Raw genomic sequence first — 11,013 nt, 5'->3', positions numbered from 1 at the left:
AGTGTTATACTGGAAGTCGAGGAGCTGTGTAGTGATGTTGTACTCCACACTGAGAAATCAAAGTTGTTTCAAATTTAAAAGTATATATCATGAATATTATCATGAAGTGATTTCATCTATAAAATATCATCTGGGTCTACCTTATTTTTAGACATTTATGTTTGGTCTATGTCTGTTATTTGAGCTTTTGACTGCCACTAATTATAGTTAGTCCCTTTAGTGAGGAGGACCAACCTCAAATCCTCGCAGCTAAACTGAGAGAGGTCATTTCCATTTTGACAGTGGTATGTCCATGTGACAGATCATGTTGAGCAATAGGCGGCTGAAGGTTGTTCACCGTGATCTCCTCAGCTCTGTTGTGCAAGAATCAGGACAGCAAATGGACACAGAGCCCCCTCCTCATCCACAGATACTGAGATTTGTTTTTGGTGGTTGCTAAATGAAATGACTCCAGCTCTTATGTGGATCCAAATATCACAGCTTCTTGTTCCTTACACGTTTCACAGATCAGATTCGTATGAACATGGAGCACATGGAGTCTGGTATGAGAGCTGTTTTGTGCCAACTTCATAACTTATGATGATAAATCTGCAGTGTAAACGCAAATTCATCACAACGCACAATCATTTCTTTGTCTCTCCCCTTTATTAAGACCACTGTGAGCTGTAACTGTGTTTATAGATTAGGCTTCTGAGGCAAACACTCAAAACTAACTCAAGACCTGTGTGTAGATGAAGCCTTAGAAGACCATAGTGGACAAAGCCTGATGTCCTGTGTAGCAGCTGACTAATGCTACAAATAACTAGCCACTGGAGTAGGGTTTAGGGAAGCGTGATAGTGGTGATATCATCACTGTAGGTGGGAAAGGGGGATAACGTCATCCTGCTTAGGCCTGAAAATAAATATCCCTACTGTCACTGATACGTCCTCCCAGCTTCCTTCACTTCTCTCCTCACTTAGCCCTGATGATGTTGTCACTACTTCCACAAAGGCTCCCAGAACAACAGACACAACAACAAAGGGTTTCTATGGAGTCTTGTTATTCACTGGCCAAGTGGTTAAAATATTTAAATCAAATAAAGTGAGCATCAAAGTCGTCATTAGTAAAGATTTTTGTTTCCTTTTTCTGTGCTAAACAAGACTTCGGCAAATCCTAAGCACTACATTCTGGGAGCATTTGTGTCTGTGAGTGAAAGAGAGGCTCACCACAGACACACCCTCATGGCTCCTGGCTAGTCTCCTTCACACCCGGTCTCCAACAGGAGCGTGTAAACCGTGTTGCCATGGTGTTGGCTTGAGTTTGTGTTGAAGGAATTGCAACAGCAACAAAAATTCACTTGAGGCAGATTCAAGACAAAGCGCCGACTTCCTTATATCATAAACGTTTGTATCTGTCTGAACATTATGCCTGTGCCAGCTTATGCAGCGGGTGCTTACAAGGCCTTCACATATTTTAAACATGAACTTTGGAGCGTCAGTGGTGACCAAGCCTTTTGTCCGTGCACACCCTGTTCAAATCATATTCCCCAATGACGTGCCTCAGTTATGTAACTAACAACAGGGAGGAGATGGCTGTGAGTTGGCTGCACTACTTTCTTCATGTCAGACAGTCCTGATAAACAGTCACAACATGTGTTGCTAGAGCTGAACAATTCAACAGATTTTCCGTAGTGGTGCTCCGACAGCTGCCCTGCACTGTTGATACAGGACCCAAGAGGTCCCAGCCACAGTCACATAGCTGACCTGACCTGCTCTTTTCTTAAACCTTATTCTGTACAGTTAGTTACCTCCTTCTTGCATGTCTCTGCCAGTTTGATCTTTGTTTGCCTTTGTGGTATTTATCTCCCTCATTTACAAAGGCTTCTGTTTGCTCTTATCTTGTGATATGTTCACAGGCTCTTTTTTAAGCTATTCATTAATTTATTTTATTTTTCAACCTCAATGCCAAGTGTTGTCTTCCATTTCCTCCTCACCATTTAAGCCCTCCAGGCCATTATTTTGTATCAGGCTGTTGTCTGCTTGCTTTTTTTCCTTTTTCCTTTTTGGCCTGTGGAAACTACCCTGAAGTTTCCACAGCTGAACAGCCAAGACAGAACATTCTCCAGCACTATTTCTCAGTAAATCAAAATGGCATCAATCACAGTGGGTAGAAACAGCAGTTCCTCTCTCTACTTCTCTACTTTTCTTGTTTTAGGACATGAGGATTTGAGGACACTCTATTTTGGTTGGTCCCTGTGCTGCAGATCCCTTTAGATTGTTCTGTGTCTCATTCAAGTGACAATGTGCTGCTACAGTCACTTTGATAGGGCACACTGTCATCTAACCACCTCCAAACTGTTTAACACAGAGCCCCTAGCAGGGTTCATATAGGCTGCAGCCGTCTGCATGACCTTGTAGCTTAGACCCAGTCAGTATAGACTGTTATGTCAGAGATTTTCCTAATCATAGTTAGTGTGATGTTGTGTCGCTTAATGTTTCTAAGCACTCACAGAAACCTCTTTGTGTTTGTGACAAGAGCCCACAGTGGAGGCTTTCAGTTCAAATCTTGACTCTGATATTGGAGGTTAGTTTCACCAGGTGAACCGTTTTCATGTGTTGATTTGACTCTTCCTAAATGGAAACTAAGCACCCATTGTTTTTAAAGTGCACGGCGTCACAGACCTACGTGTTGCAGCGTTGTTTACATTCCTCAGTAGCTGATCCGTGAGGATGGCAGCAGAGTGGACGGGGTGGTTGGTGTTTCCTAAATAATGCAAGAGGACAGAGTGCAGAGCATGAGGAGAAGGAGAGAGTGGAAGGAGGAGGTGGCTGATCTTAAAAGGCTCCTTTCCCAGTCACCTCCCAGCTGTGTAAACACATCCAGTTAGAGAGAGAGAGAGAGAGATGGGTAAATGAGTGGACTTTGAGACATTAACCATCCAAAGTGTAACAGTGACCAGCAGCCTGTACGGAGTCTGATCTCATGACTGAGACAAGGGACTCTGCAGACTGGAGCCTTTGACTGCTGCTTCGCTGAGTTTCACAGAGAATTGCATTGTGCTCTGTGCGTATGGATTGAATGGCACACATTGTTAAGTGATTCTCCCAGCTGATGATGCAGGAACTCTATCAGGCCCACACTCAGCATACGGTTTAAGAGACTCGACCAGACTGCCAGCACACTGTAGAGCTTTCATAAAGGTGCCGGCCATGAGCAGACACTGCTGGTGTTGTAGTCAAATACTGGGATGTGCAGCAGGCTTTGTCAGGGTCTTTTATGGGTTACAGGGTATAGATGTAGTATGTTAACATACTGGGCAAACAGTGAAGTGAACCTAACATTCATAAATACAGAATCTTGAGCTACATTTCACACTAGATGTGCGTTTTTCCAATATTCTATTGGTCTTTTTTTTAAAGAGGATTCACTATTAGTCATTAATTATTACTGGACAACAAAGGAAACACTGTCATCTCTGGCATCACACCAATCTTCACAACGAAGCACAAGATTTGAAGAGATTCTTCTGCATGACTGAATCTATCTATGGACACAGTAACATTGGACAAATGACTTGACAGTTTTCATTTACTACTTTGTTGGTCAAAGAATCCCACGAAGGGAAGAATATTAGTTGAAACGAGCCGCACATCTTTTGTTAACAGTTTTAACATCTCACTAACTGTAGTATTACACTGATCTGTTTTAAAGTAGAGATAAAGTAGCAGAAATAAAGAAATTATGTGATATTTCAGACTAATATTCAATGACTCACTGTATCCACTATGAATAATATATAGTAATTTAGTAACGTCACAGAATATAAAGACCACTATCAGTCATATTAAGAGTTTGATATTTGAAAGAATGTGCCTTTCCAGTATTTTTTTAATCATCTTCTCTCTTTGTACAAAGGTGTGGATTTGGATCTTCAGACTATATAATGTTCTTTTGTCTTTCTTCATGTAATGTGGCTTGATTGATATCTTAGTTCTGTTGTGCGATTCTACAGCCAACAAGCGCAGGAGCCTGTATGGAAGCCCCTACAACCAGCAGGGTTATGGAAGTCCATATAGCACAAACGCAGCCAACAGTCCTTATAGCAGTGGCTTCAACTCCCCCTCCTCAACCCCCAGCAGAGTGCCCATAGTCAGACAGCAACTAATGCCTGGGAATGCAGGTATGGGTCTATCTCTAGTTCATTAACAATTACAGAACAGCTGCTGTTTTGGAATATGTCACTGAAGTGTTCACAAATGTGTTTCCTTACCAGTACACCAGCGAAACGCAGCAGCAGAGAGGAATCCTCCAGCTATAAGCCCGCAGTCATCAGTGGACAGTGAGCTGAGCACCTCAGAGATGGATGAGGACTCAGTGGGCTCCTCCACTACATACAAACTCAATGATGTCACTGATGTCCAGATACTGGCACGCATGCAGGAAGAGAGTACGTACCTGTACCAGTAGTACTGTTCAGTTTCAGCTCCTTTGTCCTGTGTTGTAACTGTGAGTGTGTTCATGTTTGTCAGGTTTGAGACAGGATTACGCAGCAACAGCATCCAGGCGGAGCTCAGGTTCGTCCTGCCACTCGTTGCGGCGCAGCACCTTCAGCGACCAGGAGTTAGACGCACACAGTCTGGAGGACGATGAGGAGGCGGTGCACCCAGCCTTCCACCTTCCCTCCAACCGTTTCAGCCCCTCCCCTCGACACTCTCCCCGGGCCTCCCCCAGGAATTCGCCCCGCTCTCGCTCCCCTGCCCGATCTATCGACTACAGCCACAGCCGCGGCTCGCCTCAGCCCATCATCAGCCGCCTGCAGCAGCCTCGCCACTCGCTGCAGGGGCACGGGCACGACCTGCAGACCAACGTGGTGAAGAATGAAGGTAAGGAAGGTAATGAACGTAGCGGTTTATCGTGCGATTCTGGACACTGTCCTATTGACCTGAGCTAACCCTCTTCTATTGTTTTTGTAGAAAAGTTGCGTCGTAGTCTTCCCAACCTCACGCGCTCCTCGGCGACAACGGCCCAGGGCCCGGAGCCCGTCAAGAACAGCCGCAGCTGCGAGTCCAACCTGCAAGTGCCAAACGGCGGCTCTCCTCGACACCAGAGCCAGTCTGCTAGTGAGTATTGACACATACATAAACGGCATTTTAATTTAATTACATTTTACTGCAAAACACACAAACACTCAAATATTGTAAATGATTCTTTACACTGCAGTCGCTGATATCACTGTGTTGTCAGCTGACATCATTTTAATATTTGTTTTGCTCTCCAAGTATACTGAACATTCAGAAAAATGACAGGCTGTGTAATCTCTTGTTAGTCATCATGCAAGTGTGAATTCTGTTAACACTACTGGCTGCACCTACAGTACAAGGACTATACTGCTTTGTAGTGCCATGGCTTTTGGTGTTTGGGGATCCTCTTTGTCTTTGATCATTTTCAGTTGTAATATCTTTTATTCACACGCATCCCTTCTCTTGTCGCCTTGGCACAACTTTCACTTCAAAGAAACACACTCATCCTGCAAAATAAGAGCATGGCGCCAGCCGCACTGAAAATCCAGTTCGACTTTTGGTATCAGCAACACTAACATTGTTTTACATTTCATGTCCAAGGGTTTTATGTTCTTTAAGATCTTAGGATCCCACCTCTGTGTGTTAAGAGTGTCCATTTGATGTAATCCTGTAATGGGAGATAAAGGTGATAGGTTGTCCTTAATCTAGAAACAGTAATCCCTCTCTGTTACTAGCAGCAGAGAGAACAGGGGTCAAAGGGCAGGTTTCAGCTGGTTAAACGTGCACTGACTGCCTTTATCCTGTCTTAACCAACCTTTAGACCTTTTATACATTAAAGGAGATTTTAGCTATTTTTCTGCTGAATCTTAATAGATATTTGTATTTGTATACTTCAGAAAGATGTAAAAAAAAGATTCTGTAATTTTTTTACAGTTGGTTTACTGTCCTGATAGATGTTCTTTATCTGAGCTTGGACTGTACTGGACATATGAGACACCCAAATTTCTGCCTCTCTCACCAACTTCTCTTCACTCTAAAGCATGTGTAACCAAAACCAGCCTTCATTTCTCCGTCTGTGCTGAGACTGGCTGATTGGCTTTTGAACCTGGTGGCACTGACAGTCTGCTGCTCTACCTGAATGCAGCTGCCTGTGGATGTTTGGCTGTAGGGCCCCCTAGTGGCTTCAACCTGCACCTAAGGCTTCTATGGCCTTCATTGCCTCTACAGACCCTTTTTTCTCCAGTAATTCTGTGAATCTCAGGCACAGTGAAGTCTGACTCCCATGCTGAAATGTCCCTGTTTTCCAGCAGCAGCTCAGCTTCCGAGATACTCGACCCCTTCTCGCTCCTCCCCGAAACCCAAACAGCACCTCCAAAGCCCAACTGCCCTGCGAGGTAACAGCCCGCTCCTAAACCAGCTGGAGGCTGTGAGATCGATCTCACACAGATATATGCACAGTTCATGACTTACTAAAGGCAGCTGCCTGTGCACTGATGGTATAGACTATATTGTATGGAGCTGGCACTGGTTGCCAGCTGTGATGTAGCCTGATTTTGATGCTTTCTTTGAGAGAAACAAAGAACAAGAAAGAGGTGGAGCAGGGTTGTTGTTGGCAGAGATGAGCTTGAGTTTATAACTCCCACAGGTATGAAAGGATTTAATGTTCATACTTTAAAGATTGAGATGATTCTTGTGAGGACTGTGTCGAGCTGTTTCTGTAAAATATTAAATTGATCATATTGTCTCAGAAATGTCAAAACAGTGTGCTGTTGCTGGTCCATGGTTGACAATCAGTCACTCAGATTAGCCTGGCTACATAAAAAGAAAAGCATCATTAATCTGTTCATCCTTGACATCGTACCGTGGATTACATGGAGCTTTTTGTCCTTCCTTGCATCATAGCAAATAGCCTAACCTACATACAGTACATTCACACCGTCTACACAAAGTACAAATCCACCTCTATAGACGTCCTAGTCTCAATACATGTTATTCTAATATTTTCAAATAAAATAGCCAACTTAATGTTATCCAACTGCTGTTCATTGTTAGTCTCTTGGTAAGCCATGTCACACACAGGGCTGCACAATTAATCAACAAATTATCGAAAGCGCAATATGGCCAAATCGCAGAAGCAATATAGAAATGGCAAGAGCTATAATGTTTTGATAAAGATAAATGTGTGATAAAACAGCATTATAATGAAGTACTGTAGTGCTGCAGAGGGGCCCTGGTCTACAAATCTAGTTCACCAGATTTAAGAAAACATGTTTGTTTGGTACGGACCCCCCAAAATTTCATCATGATTTTAATAGTTTGGTTTTTTTTGTGTGAAAATGTTCTTTTTGTGATGCAAAAATAATCATTCCCACTTAATCATGAATTGCAATATCTGTCAAAATAATCGCAATTTTTTTTTTTACCATATAGTGCAGCCCTGATTTACAGTATATGATATATATTTTATAGGCAGATTCATAGGGGCAGAATATATAAAATATTGAATTCCATAATTAGATGTCTCTCATTTAATAAAAACACATCTCAAAAAGTGAGTCATATAATTCTGTGGACAATGTAAAATGTTCATATTATACAGTCAGTTGCCAGTTCATTATGTACATCTGCTAAAAGCAATGCAGTCTAATACAACAATCCTGTAATAAGTCCTACCTTTAAAAAAAAAAAAAGTTTCTGCTGAGTGTATATACAGTTAAAGCACACTGGTTACAGTGACACACTTTATACACTGTGTCTGTACACAGTGTGGCAGAATAACCAAAGGCTACATTACATGTGTAACTGTCCCATCATTATCCACTGCTACACTTGCTCTACACATAACGGCTTATTGCAACATGGCAAGTAGGATTGTTGCTGATATGGTCAAAGGTTATGCAACATGACAGTTTGTTAAGAAAACAAAGGCAGTAAGAGAAACCCCACTGAAGCCCATTCCTCAGTACCTTCCTCTCAGCTCTGAATTAAGGCCTGTCTCTGTTGTCTTCATCTTTGTCTAGTCCCACTCTCCTGTTGCTTTGGAGAAGAAGGTGATTTCAGTGAGTATTCACTGAGGGTTTCTGCCTTTTTAAATATTGTGATTGTGGTTCCTCACCGTGGTTGTATTGTTGTTGTGCTATGATGTGCTTCTGGTTTTTACTAGTGTGTGTATCACGTCATTCTGTCAACACATCTAGACTCATAGTAGGCAGCTGAGTGAATTAGCCTTTACTGTTTGATTTTTATTTTTTATGTTGTAGTTTTGTAGTTTCTAAACTTGCATTTTAACAGGTTTGACTTCATTTGTGAATTTGTGATGGATGTGGTTAGGAAATAACAATATGTTTCCATGTTTGATACATATTGTGTTATACAGTATGTGAATTGGCATATTATATCTACCTCACATCATTGTGCTCTTGATCATTACTGCATTGTTAAACTGCTAAAAGAGAGAAACCTATGAAAGCATATTATCTATAAAGACTAACACAATGCAGTTATACCTGACTGTATTGCTGCTCTGCCTGTCTTCAGTCCCCTCTCCCAGTAAGCTGCGAACTCCAGCCACCCCCTCCCCACTGGCCTTGAGGCAGCCAGTAAAGGCCACATCCAACCCCGGTTCTGCCACCTCCACCCCCACCCGCTCCCTGGCTCCTCCACGCAGTGGCTTGCCCCGCCCCAGTGCTTCTTCTGCAGGAGGAGGGATCCCTCTACCTCGCAGCAAATTGGCCCAGCCTGTGCGCAGGTATGTGCACCACACACACACACACAGTGGCCTCATCTTGCACTTGTGTGAACGGATAACTGGTAGATATTGTTGTACACAAACTTTAACTGAAGGTTTTTTTTCCCTCATCTCCTTCTCAGATCTCTTCCTGCTCCTCGGACCTACGGTGGCGCAGGTGACAACTGGAGAGAAGGTTGTTACTGAAATGGGCCAGCAGGGGGCTCTCCAATCAAACTATAAACACAAGGAGGCAGACATTACAACATGGCACTTTATCTACCTAGATACCTTTTACAGTGAAGAGAGAGAGAGAGACGGAGACTATGTCCCAAAAATATATAATTTAAAAAAAGGAGAGGATAGTGTCCACATCGCGTCAGAGAGGACCTCCCATCGTGTTTCTCTGTGGGCTCCGGCTCTGGAGGGGTTAGGCATGTAGTGCAGACAGCCCAGAAAATGCCAAAGAAACCAGCCCGACTCCAGCTGCGCCAGCAGAGGACACATCACCTGCCTTGGTTTGACTGCAATCATCTGTCAGACAGTCCATATCACTTCATTGCTCAGCTTTCCTCCCACTCCTCTCCCTTGTTCTTTTCCCACCTCCCTCAGGTTGAAATGTTTCCACACATTTCTCTCTTTATGCTCTGTGTTTAACAGATGTAGGTGAGCGATCTCTATGATGATGCTGTGCAGGTGAAATGTCCCGTAATGTTAGAAAATTGTGGATGTCTTGCAACAGTGAAAGCACCTCTGTGTGGGTATGACATTTAAGAATCTTTCCTCTTGTAAAATCAGCCAGAATGTATGCACAAGTTTGTTTTGGAAATTATTTATTCAAATTATTTAAGAAGTCTATGTCCAAACATCCATATCAGTATTTTGTTTTAAGATTTAAATTCTTTAAAATGTACATTTTGAACCTCGACTGCAAGCTAACTCTCCAAAGCCTTTTATTGCTTTCAAAGTGTCAAATCAGGACTCGTGAGACACCCGGGTGATTAATGACGCCCTGGCCAAAGCCTCAGGTCTGATTTGTACCGCAGTTTGCCAAGATTATACTTTTAAGTGCTGTGATTGGTCAGTTTAAGAACAGGTTGACATTATCTATTGAAAAAGAAACATGAACTCTAAAACATATTTTTGTCCCCGTTTACGCATTCAACCAATTAAACCAAGACAACTTTGATGTGACTCATTAAACAGATTTCTGTCAGTGTATATCATTCACGCCACAAAAATAAAAAAGGGTCTTGAATAAGATGACAAGATGAAAAGGTTTTGCTGGCGTTTACCTCTTGTGCTATGAACATGAATCAAATGGTGTGCCAGTGTTAGGGAAGCTGTTCTGGTCATTGGTGTGGTGGGTGTTATAAAAACTAGTGCCTATAATTTAAAGTTTCACTTGAGTTTCAACATCATGTTTTGTTTGTTTATCATTTTGTGCCAATTTCTGGTTTTGCCAATATTATTTGCCATTTTGCATCTCTGCTTGGTTGATCTGCTTGCCTGTTTTTTTGTAACTGAATCAATACATTTATAATTGCTTTAAAGTGTTTAAAATGCGCCTTCATATTTATAACTAATTACTCATTCTGTAAATGAAACTATTTATTAAAGAGAGAGGTGCCTCTGTAGAAGCTCAGATTCAGTGGGAAGCTACAACGAATGTTGCAAAAAGACATACCACACCTTTTGTGTGACAGTTTTTGTTATTGAACTTTTTTTTATATCCACAAACATGACATTCAGTTTCCCTGTGTAAATTCACATTTCAAATAAAAGCTGAAAAGTTGTTCTCTCTTTTTGGATTCTCTGCATATTTAAGAACAATAAAATGTTTGGATTATGTTGAGACAACAAAAGCCATCAGTACTGACTATGAAACAATAAAACCTTAAAGAAAAATCAACCTAGTCTCAAAACCGTGCCTCTCATGGGGTGTCCTGAGTCCCTGCTCCAGCGACCATGGGTAAACTCTGACCTGTTAACTTCTCAGGATCTCAGGACTGAAAAACATGAAAGGGTCCATCGATGCTAACCATTTTTATCTAAAGGGCACATCCAAATCTGATAGGGTCAATTATTTTTCAGTTATGTCTGTGGATGAATGTCAACTGTGGGAAATAAGCCAACATTACTTAAAAGGACTTGTAGGTCAAATCCAAAGTATATTAATCTTTCAGTTAGAGTTTGCATGTAGAGATCAAACTGCGTCATGCTCACTCAGTATTTTTTGTTTTTACAGGATTTATGAATCAGGCTCATTTATAGGTACTGCCTTT

General features: G+C 42.0%; 1 protein-coding gene across 7 annotated transcripts in view; it reads left to right on the top strand.

The window, feature by feature from the left end:
• Positions 1 to 10,523, top strand: part of slain2 (SLAIN motif family, member 2) — a 15,000-nt gene extending 4,477 nt beyond the window's left edge. The window contains exons 3-9 of one of the 7 annotated variants that reach the window (XM_035653116.1): positions 3,993 to 4,160; positions 4,254 to 4,427; positions 4,510 to 4,872; positions 4,954 to 5,100; positions 8,022 to 8,060; positions 8,539 to 8,749; positions 8,872 to 10,523. In XM_035653116.1, coding sequence (XP_035509009.1) covers positions 3,993 to 4,160; positions 4,254 to 4,427; positions 4,510 to 4,872; positions 4,954 to 5,100; positions 8,022 to 8,060; positions 8,539 to 8,749; positions 8,872 to 8,935 — 1,166 coding nt within the window. In that variant the 3' untranslated portion in view covers positions 8,936 to 10,523. Of the gene's footprint in view, positions 1 to 3,992; positions 4,161 to 4,253; positions 4,428 to 4,509; positions 4,873 to 4,953; positions 5,101 to 6,308; positions 7,285 to 8,021; positions 8,061 to 8,538; positions 8,750 to 8,871 lie in introns of those variants that run through there. The other 6 variants (XM_035653114.1, XM_035653113.1, XM_035653115.1 and 3 more) reach the window with 6 other exon arrangements.
• The last annotated feature ends 490 nt before the right edge of the window (positions 10,524 to 11,013 follow it).

The sequence above is a fragment of the Morone saxatilis genome, unplaced genomic scaffold, assembly GCF_004916995.1.
Source record: "Morone saxatilis isolate NCDOM2014 unplaced genomic scaffold, NCSU_SB_2.0 Contig12, whole genome shotgun sequence".
Taxonomy (NCBI): domain Eukaryota; kingdom Metazoa; phylum Chordata; class Actinopteri; family Moronidae; genus Morone; species Morone saxatilis.
This window is presented reverse-complemented; position numbering and strand designations above follow the sequence as displayed.